Raw genomic sequence first — 16,816 nt, 5'->3', positions numbered from 1 at the left:
CCCACTGACAGGCTCCTAATACTCTCCCTGAGCCCGCCCCACGCCCAGCAGCCAATCAGCTGCAAGCCCCGCCTTCATTACATCCACTAATTCTAGAAACTCTTACTCCGACCGCCCCAGCAATTTCCACCAATGTAAGAACGACGTGTCTGGCGTTCCAGGCCTTGCCCCTTCCACCCAAATTCTATCCCTCCCCCTCCCTCAGCTTGCCAGTTAAAGAGAAGTGGCAACGTGCGATTGGAGAGCGTGCGAGGCGGCCAATGGGAGGCGGGCAGGTTGGAAAGAGAAGGTGGAGGGAGTGGACTAAGGCCGCGTCTGAGTCTTCAGGCTAGCGACGCGAGAGACTCCACGCACGCCTGCGGCCGACTGCGCGTGCGCTCGTGCTCTGAATGCCCGCGCTGGGTGATCGCTTGGCCGGGGGAGGCGGAGGGTAGGGGGCTCGGGGGGCGGACGCCGACGCCGGGGCTTGGCTGATTGGCCTCTAGGTTCGGCGTCCCCGTCCGCTCGCCCAATCGTCACGCGGCGGCTGCTGGATTTAGGTTGCGTTGCGAGCGGAGGCGGCTCTGTGCCCGCGAGTGTCGGTATCGGGACGGGATGTCGCTGGGGGACAGCGGGTGGCTGTTGCTGCTCCTCGTGGGGCTGGCGCGCCTGAGTGAGGTGGCGCGCGCGGCTGAGGGAGACGGACAGGGTAAGAAGGGTTGGTCCGCCCCTGGGCTTTACCTCCTGCAGGCCCCCGGAGCTGGCGAGGAGGCTCCGGGATGTGGAAAGTGTAGCGATGGGGGATTTGTATGTTCAAGTTTTGAAACTTCCACCCCCCCTCCCATCCCTTCCACCTGAGCAGTATCTTTTCTTAGTTTACAGCTCTGCTCGCTTAGCCAAAGCATCGATCCTGTCGGGTCGGATTCCCGCACGGTTCTTCCTCTCCGTTTTACAGGGATCCTTTCCGAGCTGCGACAAATCTCAGGACTTGCTGGGAAACAAAATGACATCCGGATCCTCAGCCAAAAAAAGGGACTTTGTTCTCAGTTCTTTGGATTTGGGAGGGACGGAAGTTTCAAACTTGAGCATGCAAGGTCCTTCACAGACTATTCCCTTAAGACGCATCAGTTTTAACACTGATAAAGTGAGAATCTGTAAAAAAAAAAATAAAAAAAAAAAATATATATATATATATATAGTATTGTTGTTAGACTGAATGTACAAGAGTGATGACTTGGCAAGGACCCTTGAGTGTAACATCAAATTTGAGTGGAGGGAGGCATTAGCTCCTATAGGTATTTTTTCTTTTGACGTTTAAGCTGCAATATGACAGAAACCATAGAATGACCCATGTGTTGTCTTTAGCTTCATGACACCTCCAGATAAGGCCAGTTTCAACAGTACTCCTTCCCTGGTGTGCCTTGTACCTCTCTACAAAGTTGTGTATTCTCTTGGTTTTTAGCATACACTACTGGACTAATTCTAGTGTGTTTCGTGAGAGGAGAATAATATCCTTTCTACTATACTTATAATAGGTTTTCAGTTGTATTTCTTACAACCTTGATTTGCTTGTAGCTTTTGGCCTATTGTTTTTTTTCTTTTGGTCTTTATTTCCTTTTTGTCCTAATGAAGTTTAAAAACAAAATACTTTGGATAAAATAATTTTTATTATACCTGCCTCCCATCTCTGAAAATGGCTTTTTCAAATTCTCTGTAGTCATCCTTTACAAAGCTTATATGTATGGTGATTCTAATAAGGAACAATACCTCCAGGTTATATATTGCAATGGACATGAGTGGTTAAATAGGATGTGATTTCAATAATACTAAAAAGAAACAAAATCAGGATGAAAAAGCTGCTTTCCCCTCTAATTTTTATCGGGAAGTGTTTTTTTATTGGCTTTTCCATGGAAACTGGTATCCTAATAGCTTTTAAATGTTTAACTTGAATTCTGATTTGTGCAAAAGTTGAAGAGCTCGTCCCTAGCGCCTCTTTTTTGACGGAAGCGGTGGCTGTCAGCCGGTTTGACAGCCGACGCTCAATTTTGCTGGCGTCTGTTCTTGAGCCCGCTGACAGCCATGGGTTCGGAAACCGAACGCCGCAAAATTGAGCGTCCGGTTTTCAACCCGCTAACCGCAGGGCCATCTTACTTTTTTTTTTTTTTTTTTTATTTTTACTTTTTTAAACTTTCGGGACCTCCGACTTAATATCGCCATGATATTAAGTCGGAGGGTGCACAGAAAAGCAGAATTTACTGCTTTTCTGTGCACTTTCCCAGTGCCCGGAGAAATTAGCGCCTACCTTTGGGTAGGCGCTAATTTCTGAAAGTAAAATGTGCGGCTTTGCTGCACATTTTGCTTTCTGAATCGCGCAGGAATAAATAATAGGGCCATCAATATGCATTTGCATGTTTCGGGCGCTATTAAGTTCGGGGGGGGGGGGGGGGTTGGAAGCGTGTTTTGGACGCGCTATTACACCTTACTGAATAAGGGGTAAAGCTAGCGCGTCAAAACCCCGCATTTGGACGCACGACCAGTGCGCGCCGCCGGAGCACACTGTACTGTATCGGCCTGTTGGTGGGGATGGACTATGGAGGGAGAGAAGGGGGTCTGATTGGGATGGAGCAGAGAGTGTGAGAGACTGGTGGGAAAGGAGGGATGTTTGAGGCCCATATCACTAAAAAGAAAATGTGGAGCGAGGTTTGATGTACGCATCCCCTCCCCCGGCATAGTGTCTTTATTTATTTATTTATTTACTTTTAGAAAATCATCTGACAGGGAAACTACCCTGTTAGTTCAATCTTGGCTGGGGTCCACCCCCTGACTATTACCAAATTCCAGAAAACAAATTGGAAGCCGATCCAGTTGACTGTGTAGCAGTAAATGAAATGAAGATCAATGTGTATACAAAAGCCCTTTATTGAAATTTGCCCAAGACACCCCCACTCCTAAAATAAGAGGCACTGCTACAAACACTTTGCATCATTGTCACAAAGTGCTGGGCAAGTGTGTCAGTGGCATATCTAGATAGAAGAACCTTTTAAGTAACAAACCAATGGCCAGTTTCAACCATCTAAGAAAAGTACTGCAAAAACTTTCACGTACACTAATCAATCAAATTCTATATAGATGTGAGACAATCCCAATATAAAACCTGCACTTCAAGTTCTACAATACCCTGCATTCACAGAAACTCCCCCAACAAGGACATTTCCCCTTACTTCTCACCATATAATAATTATCAAATTCTGGTGTCCTCTCAATAGCAACATAAACTTCCTCCACTACTAGGAGCATTGTATAATAGAAAATCCTGCAAAAAATGTATGTGGGACACATAGGAAGCTTGCCATACCATAACACACTAACTGCCAGACTCACAGTAACAAACCTACTTATGAAAATGCAATACTGCAAATATTACAATAGGCCCTAAACACCAATACACCTCTTAGGAAATCTGAACAAGTCCAACTGCTGTAGGTCCCTATACATACTAGCAGAATACCTGCAAAACACAGACCCTTGCCAAATATAAAATAAAGATACCCATAAAGTATAAATATGAATGTGCAGACAAAAACTGAACTGGAAACCTCAGTGCAACAAGGGAAAAGCAAAAACATCATCATTGCTCATAAATCATCAGACAATATGATCAAGAAATATAAAATATCAATAGTAAAACCATACTAATACAAATATTTCAAAACTGATATAGAACATCCATGCATTATTTAATTTCACCCACACCAATAAAATATTTCAAAACATCAGATAATAGCCAACAAAACTAATAAGGATTAAAAAAAATTCACCACTCTCCATACCTGGGAACTTTTGATTTCCAGTTGCCCTGAGATTTCCGTGGAATAGGAGGGAGGGCACACACACACATGTTCATTCTCACTTGCACACACATTTTCCCTCTCTTCACTCGCATGGTCCCTCTCTCACACACAAACTCATGTTCATTCTCACTCACACGTGCTCTGACACGCTTGCTCTAAAATACACACTCACCTGGGCCTCTTCCTCTTTATTTCCTGGAGTCTGCGGTGGCGGGGAGTCTCATGGGTGCCTCTTCTCTTAGGCTGCCAGCATGTTGAGATGCAGTGGTGGCCCTTGGCATTTTTCAGTCTTCAGCCGCCAGCAGGATGCGTGTGCTGGCGGCCTGTTGGGCCTCATCCAGTTGTCAGTTGCCAGCGGCCCTGGCTGGGGTGGGCTGGCAGCCTATCTGGCCTCTTATTTTGCAGCTTGGGCTTTCTATCCCTGCTGACTTCCCACGGAGCCCCTGTTATGGTTTGGCAGAACCCTGGGGTCTGGAGCACAGGTTGTGAACCACTGCCATAGACTTTGGTGAGGGTTGGGAAAAGTGCTGTTAGAACAATTGTCCATTTCTTTCCTTCAAGCTTTCTCCTTTATTTCTGGCTGTACCGGGTGTTGCATAACCTTTGCCTCCCCACCCCCAGCATCCCACTGGATTATCCTGCTAATGTTTTTGTTTTGTAGGCCATTCAATTTGCAGTTTAACATTACCTTACATATTAAATGTATTTATGGCCAGAACATACAATAGTGAAAAACAGCACCAGATTGACCATATTAAGTGTGTTGCATTTAGTGAGGTGCATGATGCTGGAGTAACCTTTATTACAAAAAAGTGGATTGCTGAAAAATTAGGTCAAAGGGAAAGCTGTGTTCAGAGGACATGGGGCAAGACTACTCAGTATTTTACAGAATTTGATGGTTGACCGCTAAAATTCTCTCAAGAAAATAAAAAATATTAAATTCTAGCAATAAGCAGAAAAACTGTTACCCTGCTTGCTTTAAAGCTGTTTTGCAAGCTAATGATGGGCGCACCACCTATTAATTATGTATTGTTTAATTCAGTTTTGAAACCTGATTAAAATAGTATATTCCATGTTTCTATCTGTTTTCTGGTTGTTGCTGCAATGGGGGAAGACAAAGGTTATGTAACACCCAGTAGAGAAGGATATGCTAATGAGGTTTTACTGTGTGTCTAGGAGAGAAAGCTGTTTTAAGTACACTTCAGTTGACATAATTATGAATTTTGATATGAAATGTCATGCAACTAATGTTAAATGTACTCCGTTAGGATCTTGAAATACTAATATTCATAAAGAGTAAGGGAGCTCCTAGAATTTTGTAACAAAAAAAAATCAAGAAAAGCTTGATACATTTCTGCCTCCTGTTCTCCATCTGTCTGAGTGAGACTGCCCAGGTTTTCAGGATATCCACAATGAATATGCATGGATAGATTTGCGTGTAATGGAGGCAGTGCTTGCAAATCTCTCATGCATATTCATTGTGGATATCCTGAAAACCTGGCCTATTAGGAGTGGCCAGCTCCGGTCCTCGGGAGCCACAGTCATACAATCTGACAGATGTTTACTTTCCAGCAGACTTGTTTCCAACTACTGCTCATTTGACTGATCTTGTTATGCAAAATAATGTGTATTTAACTATTTTTCTTTTTTGTTCCAGAGTACTGTTATGCTAATCTTGTACTCCACAAGTTAACCTCTGCTACTAGATAAATCCAAATGAAAAATGGCAGACAGTGAAACTGACAATTTGTCTACTGTTTGTTTCAATGATGACCTTGTTAATGGCTAGTTGAGTTTTAATACAAGTTAATTTTCTCTTAGAATTTGGAGGGAAATTAAGATTTTATTTGCCTGATCACAGAGCTGCATAAGAATGTTTGGGGGAAAAAAATGAAGTGGAATATGCATTAGTGCTGTAATTATGGTCACTTCAGAGTGGTAATGAGAGCCATCTAAGTCCTGTACTATAGAGAAATTCTAATGAGGTCTCCTACATTGCTGGTGATTTCTTTGATGGGACAAGTGGCATTCATCAAAATTTCCATGATTTTTTTTCCTCCAAGAACACGTTTTCTTTTCTTATCCTGAATGGGGAAAACAATTTTTTTTTTTAATGCAATCTCACGAGTGGAGTACTAAGGCCACACCTTGTGTAGCAGCAGTGCAGTCTAAAAATACAAATGTAAATATGTTCTGTATGACAATTGTTCCAAACAGAAATGACAAATTGCATGAAACAGACAACGGACATCCAAGAAATGGCTTAATATTGAACTAGAACAGGCGAATAAGCCTGTTTCTAAATGCATCTAATTGGAACGCTTTAAGGAGCCAGGAACTACCAGTTACGTGGATTTCACAGTTGGAGGACTAATGGTATAATGTTCCAAGATTTGATCTAATCAGATATTGACTTTTTCATGCAGATGAAAGAAGACTTGGGCAAATATGACACACAATCTCTGCCACTTCATGAAGGAGATATGCCAGCTGTACTCTCAGTATTAGAAAAGGCTTTTTAGAAGGTGACAGCTGCAAGTATATTTCCAGATTTGGTCTTCTCTTAAGTTGGTGAAGATAAATGGCTGGCTAGAAACAAAACTGGGAGCCTGGTATTTGCCCTCCAATGTCTGCTGAGATTTGGGGAAGGAATTGGAAGAAATATAAGCTAATACAATTTAAAGTCTTGTACAGGAGTTATTCCACATCTAGAAGACTGAGATGACCACCTTCCATTAAGTGCAACATCCAGGGTAGTGCACAGCCATTTCATGACCTGTGGAAGTGAAACAATATAGGATTGATGTTAGTTTTTTTTCTCAAACACTGGAAAATTATATTGCACTGGATCCTAAAGTGCACACCCTGGAAGTCTTACTGGATACTCTCCTCGAAAAGATGACAAATGCTTGGGTAATGCTAGCCAGAAGACATAATTAACTGGGAAGATGCATAATCTCTCCTCACCCCCCTCCCCCCCTGCCCGTGCCCACCACTATTAGTGTCTGGATAATATCAGAGAGATGTGTCACCAAGGAGAAACATGCCAGACTTAATGTTACAATTTGACAGATCTTCCAAATACTTAAGCTTCTAAGAAACCAACAGTTTTAAAAATTCATTAATGGAAGTAAATGGCAGATGTCAGAAAATCTCTACAAAAAAGGAAATGTTTGAGAAGGAGACAAAAAAACAAGGCTGTTCTAACAACTATAACATGGTGACAATACCTGATTGCCTTAATATGCAGAGGTAAAAATATTAACTATAAAAGAATCCTTTTAAAGAATGGTAAGCATATTAAAATGAGCCTGTTAATAATTTTTGAGGATGGAAATTTTCAAGAAATTAAGTAATTGAAATAGGTCTGTGTTTTAAAAGTGGAGTGAGGACAGACCACCAGTTGAACTTTCAGGGCTTCGGCCTGGCATCTGCATACTATGAGCAATTATTGGTCTCCTTAATTATTCGTTTAGTGTCTGTCTACTAGGGTGGAAGTGAATACCTGATGAATGTTGGCCAGGTCCTGTTCCAATTCTGTGGTTTTCACCCTGGTCATAGAATCCTTTTTAATAGGGTCAGGATTTGGAGGCGAATTAATAAAGGAAGCTGTGGATTTGCCTTAAATACAGATATTTAAAACTGGACTATAAATATGACTTGCTTGTATTGTGCACCTACAATTATTTTGTGTGTAGCTTCATCAGTGTAAATACATCATATGCACCTGTAGCTTCCATCTCCAACAGAGCTACAGGATGAGTATTATGCAATTTGACCTAGCTCTCCAATGAGGGAATCTGGGATCTGAAGCTTCTCACACATGTACACCACACTTCATTAATACACCAAGCCAGTCACTCCTTCCATTACAGCACTTTCTATCAGGTCGATCCAGTAAAGTGTGCTCCGTCGGAGCGCACTGTCACCCTGCTCTGGACGCGTGTTTTCCCTTACCCCTTATTCAGTAAGGGGAGGAAAACACGCGGCCCACCCGCGGCACCTAATAGCGCCCTCAACATGCAAATGCATGTTGATGGCCCTATTAGGTATTCCCGAGCGCTCCAGTAAGTAAAATGTGCAGCCAAGCCGCACATTTTACTCTAAGAAATTAGCGCCGCCCAAAGGTCGGCGCTAATTTCTTCCGGCGCCAGGAAAGTGCACAGAAAAGCAGTAAAAATTGCTTTTCTGTGCACCCTCCGACTTAATATCATAGCGATATTAAGTCGGAGGTCCCCAAAAGTAAAAAAAAAAAAAAAAAAATTTTGAATTCGGCCCGCGGGTGTCGGACCGAAAACCGGACGCTCAATTTTGCCGGCGTTCGGTTTCCGAGCCCGTGGCTGTCAGCGGGCTCGAGAACCGACGCCGGCAAAATTGAGCGTCGGCTGTCAAACCCGCTGACAGCCGCCGCTCCAGGCCAAAAGGAGGCGCTAGGGACGCGCTAGTGTCCCTAGCGCCTCCTTTCCCTCGTTTGCACCGCGTCAGCTCATTTGAATACTGGATCGCTCGCACCGGCCAAGGGCCGGTGCGTGCGCCGGGAGAGCGGGCGTTCGTCCGCTCTCCCACGGACTTTACTGTATCGGGCTGTAGATTAGTAGCCACCTTCAAGGTAGCTGCCTCATTTTAAGGCATAGTACTGCTGTACCTTAGTTTTCATTTTGCCTGTGAACTTCAATGTTATAACAAGTCATTGGAAAAATTACTTTGGTATAAGAGACAGGTGAAAAATCAGAGGAAAAGTAATTTTTCCTTGAATAGTTTGGGGTTTTTTTTTGGGTTTTTTTTTTTTTGTTCTTAACATGGAAATTCCAGGCAAAATAAATTTAAAAACTGAAATGAAGGTCTAGTTGAAGGTTTGGAAAAACATATAAAAATAGAACTGTGCGAGACTTCTTCCATGTTGATGAAATGCAACTTTCAACAGTAAACTCCTTGCAGTTTGAACTAAGTGGGGATGCAATATTTTAGGCCTATAAGACAGCAGCAAAAGGAAGATTTTATTGGATGAGTTGTTGGGGGAACTGAAAATGAGCACTGGATGTCATCCTATTTTGTCAGCACTGTTAGGGATTTAAGGAACTCTGAAAACAGACCCATTTAAATTTGATCAATTAAGAACCTGAGTTCTTAATGTCTGATCAGAGTCCTTGATTTATGAAATTGGGTGGGCAATTCCATTTAACGTGCACTATAAATACAGTATTCTTCTCTTTTGGAGGACTTTATTACAGACAGTTGTGCCCCAGCAATCTCTTGCATCAGTGGCATCCATTACATTGAATTGTCTTATGAACCTCTTGTACTTTTTCTGAATTTTAGTGTACACAAGTATATATGAGGGAGGAACGGGATAATAGTTTATGTAACGAATTTAACTTTATAATACTTCGTGCAATGTCTTGTACACATTTGATAGTCCCTCTTCTTCCTCTTGTATTTCAGAGTCTCTTCCAAAGGAGGAAGCTGTAGATGCAGTGGATGACGAAGATGATGACTATGACGAAGATGATGATTCTGAAGTGAAAGAAGAAAATGGAGTTTTGATACTCACTGACAGGAACTTTGACACCTATACTGCTGATAAAGACAGCGTATTGTTAGAATTTTATGCCCCTTGGTAGGTCTAAAACGTTTTGGTTTTTTTCATCATTGTTACACCAAATGTCTTGAATCTGTTTATAATAGCAGTTCACGTACTAGCTTAAATGGGGCTGCTATTGAATAAGGTTTAAGGTGATATTGTACTCCTTCAGCTAAGCAATAGAGGTTACTTTCACCCCATCCTTTCTCAGCATTGGTAGAAAAACTCTCAAGAAAAACCTGATACCTAGTTTAAATCTATACATCTATTTTTTTTTTTTATGTAGATAGGCCTCTCATTCTGCATTAGTGAGCGACATGCTCCTGCTGATTAAACAGAGAGGGTAGGAGATGTGAAAGGATACTGCATGTGCGTTGGGTGGAATATACCACAAATTCCTTGTGAGACTGAGGGAAGGCTTGGCAAGTTTTCAGGATATTTTTTTCTGGGAGGTACTGTTCTTAATGTAAGTTGGTATGCAGCAGACTTGGAATTGAAGATTGTGCAAATCATCTCATCCTGCTTCACCAGTCCATCCATGAAATTGGATTATTCCCCCTTCCAGCAGATGGAGGAAGATACTGATTTCCTAGCATGTAGCAGATGGACTCAGGACCAATGGGTATAGTGTGCTCCTGATAGCAGTTGGAGACTGAGTCAGATTTCAATCTGATGTCAGCACTACATATAACCGTGCACGAGGCTCTGTTCCTCAGTTTTTTCCGTCTCCATAGCAGTTCGGGACTTTACACATGCTTGCACAGTGTTAGAAAACCAAACTCCAAATTCAAAGAAGAAAGAGAGAATCTTACCTACAGACGAGTCCCGCTCCCCTGCGGTGATACCGAAGGGTCTCTCTCCCCAGTTGAGAATTCCTGAGGTGATTTCCGAGATCCCTCAGAAGCAAGCCTCTGTCCCAGCGTGGACTTAGCCCCCTGAAAAAGGAGCGGCTGAGAGGCAGCAGGTGCAAGACCAAGCTCAGCGGTGAAGGTATTCCCCTCTCCCCCCGCAGCCAAAGACTGCCTGGCAAGAGACCGGGAAGTGCCGAGACAAGGTAGAAAGCTTTTCTCTAAGTCTCTAGTCTCCGAGGTTCGGATAACCGCACAGATTGTCCCTTTGGCATCTGTCTATTCAGGTTGAGCAGCCCCGTCCGGGCTAGGCCTCGATCCAGCTCAAGGGTCCTCCCACGTGGAGACCCTCCGGGGGGGGGGGGCGCCATCTTGCCCACGTGGTCGCCGGCACCATTTCCCCCCCTTAGTCGCCGCTTGTCCACACAACTGAGCCAGGCACATAAAATACTTGTGCGCATATACGCCGTGTGCACAGCGCCGCGCACAGCCACGCGCGCATCTTCCGTTCCTAAGCGCACAACGTAGGCGCACCCGGAACGCGTAACCAGATCTCTCAGCACACGCATCTGTACAAGATACATGCGCAAATCATGGCATCCGCGGTCCAAGACAACTAAAGTCCCAGTCCTCTGCCCAGCATGCCACCTGAGAGCGGCACAGCCCTAGGTGACATCCACCCTGTGCCTCTTGTGCGAAGAAGCTCGGGGGGAACAGAGACAAGGTCCCCCTCAGCCTGGAGAGGATTCCGGATCTACCAGCAAGACTACCCCAGACCTCTCTATTCCCGACTCTGTCCTCCCACAGTGGGGGCTCTCGGAGCGCCACCGGACCCAATGCGGTCTCAGGCAACTTCACCTGGGCGGGATTCTTCACGGAACTACAATCCTACATCCATGCACAGACAAGACCATCAGTGGCACAACCAGAACCTCCCAGCCTCCACCAGATGAGCTGCCCCTGGACAAATACCTCCCCTTAGGGGACACAGATGATTCGGAGGAGGAACCAGAACCCCTGGAAGAAGGGGAACTCCCTCCAGGAACGGAACCGCATTGCACTATGACGTGCTTCTTCCCAAAAGACGAATTATCAGATCTCGTAGCCACGAGTCTGAAGGCATTGGCCATTCCGGACACATGCAACACAGCAGGGTCCAAGGCGAACCCCTTCCTGGCCGGGCTCCGCCAAACCTCATGCCATTTCCCTACGCTACAGGCCGTACAACAACTGATCAACCTGGAATGGGACGCCCCAGAGGTCACCTTCAAGGGGGGGTTGAGACCTAGAAGCTCTTTATACCTTGGACCCCGCAACGAAGGAAGTCCTGAGGATCCTCAAGGTCGACGCCTTGGTCTGCTCCACCACAAAGCGCACCACCATACCAGTCGAAGGTGGAGATCCCTCAAGAATGCCAATGACAGACGGCAGGAATCCATCCTCATGCAGTCTTACGATGTATTAGCTATGACCCTACAGATCACTGCTTGCTGTGCCATGGTATCATGTGCCTGCCTGGCGATGGCCAGGGACGCAACTGCGCCAATCGAGGCATTAGACCAGACAATATCATTCCTCACGGATGCAACCTCAGACCTGGTGCGCACCTCAGCCAGGAGCTCTCGTCCATAGTGGCAGCCAGAAGACAGCTCTAGCTACGAAGCTGGTCAGCCGACGTGTCCTCTAAGACGAGACTCACGAGAGTGCCCTTTAGAGGATCACTCCTCTTCGGAAGCGACCTGGACAAGGTAGCCGACAAATGGGGAGAGTCCCCAGTACCCAGTCTACTGGAGGACAGGAACAAGAGGAACCAACGCCCCCCGACCCACCGGCAAGGGGCAGTCTTTTTGGAACAGGCACAACAAAAGAGGAGCCAGCTCAGGACCAGGCCCCAACTACAACACGCAATGAGATTCAGCAGACCCATCTTCAGGAAGAGATCATATGGAGCAGGCTTGCTCTTTTCTACCAAAGATGGTTCGAGATAACGTCTGACAATTGGGTCCTATCCATCATCAGGGAGGGATACTACCTGGACTTCCACAGCACCCCTCCGGACAAATTTGTAATTTCTCCATGCCACGACCCCTCCAAGAGGAAGGCAGTGGAAACCACACTATCAAAACTACTTGTCCTAAAGGCAATAACACCAGTGCCTCCGCACCAACAAAATTTGGGGTCCGGAGCAGACCGCATCACCTTGCCCAAAGCTGCGCCTCCATCGTTCGACCAGCCTACCTGCTGATATCAGTTGTGGGAGGCGTTCCTCCAGCGTTTAAAAGTAAGGCCACGAACCAGGCGTCGCGTGCCTAAGGAGCACGACCAAGGAGCAGGCCCCTTGGTGCGCCCCTTAGTGCAGCCACTCTTCTCTCATACTTTTCCCAGCCGCTCCCAAAGACCAAACTTCACTCCTCCCTACCTAAACTACTCATTCCTTCTAAATTTACCTTACTCACATTCCTCTTCAAACTCCCAACAGCCGGATTAGTGTTCTTTCCTCCCCCCGATATACACACAAATCCTCCCACTTAACTCCCACTCCTACCGCTCAACATGGAATCCTACCCCATTCCCATACTTAGCCACCAACCCTACATACAAAAAACATGTTCCCCCCCAGCTGAAATCACTAGTGCCCATCATGATCTCCCCCCTAGCACAATTCCTCTGCCTAACCACACTATCACTCCTCCTCTTCAATTCCCAATCTCTAACAAAAAACAAAACCGCCTCCCTTCTCATCTAATTCATTGCAGAGAAAATAGACATGGAAGTCCCTGCCATCATCCTGGGGGATTTCAATCTCCACGTTGACCGCGGCCCCCATCACCCTCCTGTGAATCCTTCCTATCCGCTATCTTAGCCATGGGATTTACCCAATTAATATCAAACCCTACACATAAAGCCGGCCATACATTAGACTTAATATTCACTAACTCCCACATCATCACTGCAGAAACCCCCACTTGCACCCCAGTTCCCTGGTCAGACCACTTCCTCATATCTTCCAAGCTCACCTTAAATAGTTTTGTCCCAACAAAAAAGAAAGCAACCTCATTCACTACAGGAAACCATGCCCTCGCACCTGAACTCTAATTTGGACCTCACCAACATCGACACTGCTCACCGCTCTTGGAACAGAATCACCAAAGACATTGTGGACAAAGTCTGCCCTATCAGTTCCAAAGAAATAAAGCCACTTAATTCAAAAAAAACATTGGTTCACGCCAGAACTAAAGTCCCTTAAACAACAGCTTAGAACCAAAGAGAGGAAATGGTGCAAGAGCCCTTCTGCCGCTTCCCTCGCAGACTACAAATACACTCTCCACACCTACAGAACCTCAATTCTACAAACAAAAAATGATTACTACTCTAAAAAAATCCACCACTACCAATATGATGCTAAGGCCCTCTTTGCCTATGTATCGCTCCTCATAAAACTGACCTCTCTTCCATTCTCAGACAATGATGCTAAAAACAAATGCAATGAATTAGCAACCTTTTTCCACACCAAAATCAGTAACCTCATCGCAAAGTTCCCCCCTTCCCCTCCCTATACCAAATACAAAAACTCTGGCTTCTCCCTAGACTCCTTCGACACTACCTCCATTTCTGAGATATCTCTACTAAAGAAAATGAAACCCTCTACCCACCCTGAGGACTTTATCCCTACTAAAGCCCTCCTTACTGTTCCGGCACAATCGCCAAACCCTTATCAAAAATTAACTGCTCATTCACCTTAGGTCAGGTCCCTTCGGCTCTGAAACAAGCTATCCTCAAACCTATCTTAAAAAAAACGAATCTAGACACGTCTGTCCCAGCTAATTTTAGAGCAATATCTAACCTCCCATTCCTGGCTAAACTTTTGGAGAGAGTCGTCAACTCATAGATCACTTTGAAAATCATAACCTCCTATTGGCTTCAGGAAATCCTTCAACACCGAAACCCTTTTATTGTCCCTAACTGATACCGTCCTTAAGGGTATGGACAAGGGCCATTCTTTCATACTAGTCTTGCTAGACATTTCCTCAGCGTTTGACACTGTCAGCCATAATATCCTTATTGATCGCCTTACCGACATAGGTATATCAGGAACAGCCTTAAGCCAGTATGCATCTTTCCTAATCAACCGTCAGTATAAAGTTAAAATTGATAACCATAAATCGAACCCAATTAATCTAACACATGGCGTACCACAAGGTTCTTCCCTCTCCCTTACTCTTTTCAACATCTACCTCATGCCAACTCCTGGCCGACCTTGAACTTATGCACTTCATCTATGCTGATGATGTACAGATACTCATCCCTGTCACAGATTCAGTGCCCAATGCTCTGAAAACCTGGAACAACTGCCTCTAACTCCCTCCTCACAAACCTCAAGTTGGCCTTAAATACATCAAAAACAGAGCTCCTTTTATTTTCCCAGCTTGCCTTAATCCACCCCCTTCAGTGTACCCCCTTTCTTTCTCCCAACATGTTAGAGACTTAGGCTTCACCCTCGATAACCATCTCAGTCTCCAAAAACACAACACGACCAAAGATTGTTTTTACAAACTGCACATACTAAAGAAACTAAGACCATTACTACACCATACTGACTTCCGAACAGTCCTCCAAGCTACCCTCTTTACAAAGATAGACTATTGCAATTCCCTTCTCTTAGGCCTTCCAGCATCATCAATCAAACCCCTCAAAATGCGGCAGCAAGAATCCTAACTAACTCACACAGATCTGACCACATCACCCCGATCCTCAAAGACCTCTATTGGCTCCCAATCTCATTCAGAATCCTCCATAAGAGTCTCACTATTATCCATAAAACATTCACTGGCTTTACGACTCCCTCCAATATCATACCTCCAACAGACCCTCCAGAACCGCTTACAAAGGATCCTTAGCCACTCCTACTCCCAGTCTCTCTCAATTCATATCCACCAAAAAACATGCGCTATCCTTAGCGGGACCAACTTTATGGAACTCCACGCCACTGGATCTCCGCCAGGAACACTGCACTGCCACCTTAAAAAAAAAAAAAAAATAGACTTGGCTGTTTGAACAAACCTACACTTGAATTATCCCCCCTTCCAACTCCCCCTCCTGTAAGTCCACAAGCAATTGTATTATAGTTGTTTCTATCTCTTGAAAAATTCTTCTCATAGGTCTCGTAACCCTGTATTTTCTCCTTCCGCCCAAGTTCATCTATTTCCTTGTTACATGTAACTTTATTCTTACCACTCGGTTCATAATATTTATTCCCATGTTATCTGTAAACCGATATGAAATTCGTATATAAAAAGTTTTAAATAAATAAATACTTCATCGTGCCAAAGAAAGAGGGAACATTCCGGCCCTTGGTCTGACCCAGCATGACAATTTCTTATATTCTTATGAACTTATTAGGTGTTCCACCAAATTGCCCTCGGTGCCCGTTTTGAGACTGGTAGCACATCAAAAGGTACTGCTAGTGGAGCTCTTCTCCCTCTTAATGGCCAGAGTGGTTGAGCCTGTACCACTAGGGCAGAGGGTTGGGATTCTACTCCAAGTACTTCCTGCTTCCAAAGAACAGGACTCCATCCCATCCTAAACCTAAGGGCCTTGCATAAGTTTCTTAAAAAAAAAAAAAATCAAGATGGTTTCCCTGGGCGCCTTGATCCCTTTTTTTTTTTTTTTTTTACAAAAGGGGTCTGGCTATGCTCCCTCGATCTAAAGCATGCACACAACTACCCAAAGTCCCATTTTAGCCTGTCGCTTCAATTGGACTTCATAAGACCCCTGCTTGACACGGATCAGACCAAGGCCTTCCTGCCTGAGAGGGCCATCACCTTGACAACCATTTCGACAAAGATTCGGCAGAACTAGCAGGTGTCAGCCTGGCATATGTTGAGGCTATTGGGCCATATGGCCACAACCGTCCATGTTACTCCCTTGGCACGTTTACACATGTGCAGCGCCCAATGGACCCAGAGGTCGCAGTGGCGCCAGGCCACTTGGAGCCTCCAGGATTGCATCCGAGTCGCCTTGTCGCTCTGGGCTTCATTGTCCTGGTGGCGGGTACTTTCAGATCTGGTATGATGATCAGGGCCATGTACCTAGCTGGGATGGAGAATGGGGTAGTGGACAGGCTGAGTCAAGCCTTCAGAACCCACGAGTGGTCCCTGGACCAGGAAATAGTGAATCATATATTCTGCTTCTGGGGGACGTCAATTGTACATCTGTTTGTGTCCCCTTGCAATAGAAAGGTGCCTCATATCTGCTCCCTGTATAGGTTAGATGGCAAACCAGCCTCTGACTCCCTTGTCTGTCATTAGGGCAAGGGTCTCCTATTCATATATCCTCAGATTCCATTAGTAGCGAAGATTCTTTTGAAGCTTTGCAAGGGCAAGGAGACTGAGCCTCATAGCCCCTTATTTGCCGAGACAGATCTGGTTTCCACTTTTATGGGAATTGTCCATCCAGAAACCTATCTGGGGACTTCCCCAGATCTCATCATGCAGCATCTCACCCTCCTGGCCCTGTAGCTCACAGCCTGGATGTTGAGGTTAATTCTGCAGCCACTC

General features: G+C 45.1%; 1 protein-coding gene across 1 annotated transcript in view; it reads left to right on the top strand.

The window, feature by feature from the left end:
- The first annotated feature begins 453 nt into the window (after positions 1-453).
- PDIA4 (protein disulfide isomerase family A member 4) overlaps positions 454-16,816 on the top strand; it is a 70,118-nt gene continuing 53,755 nt past the window's right edge. Inside the window, exons 1-2 of the mRNA XM_029589475.1 lie at positions 454-688; positions 9,273-9,447. Of these exons, the coding sequence (XP_029445335.1) occupies positions 595-688; positions 9,273-9,447 (269 nt within the window). The 5' untranslated portion in view covers positions 454-594. The remainder of the gene's footprint in view (positions 689-9,272; positions 9,448-16,816) is intronic.

This window comes from Rhinatrema bivittatum, chromosome 2 (genome assembly GCF_901001135.1).
Source record: "Rhinatrema bivittatum chromosome 2, aRhiBiv1.1, whole genome shotgun sequence".
Classification (NCBI taxonomy): Eukaryota; Metazoa; Chordata; class Amphibia; order Gymnophiona; family Rhinatrematidae; genus Rhinatrema; species Rhinatrema bivittatum.
The sequence above is the reverse complement of the archived record's forward strand: the minus strand, read 5'-3'. Positions and strand labels throughout refer to the sequence as shown.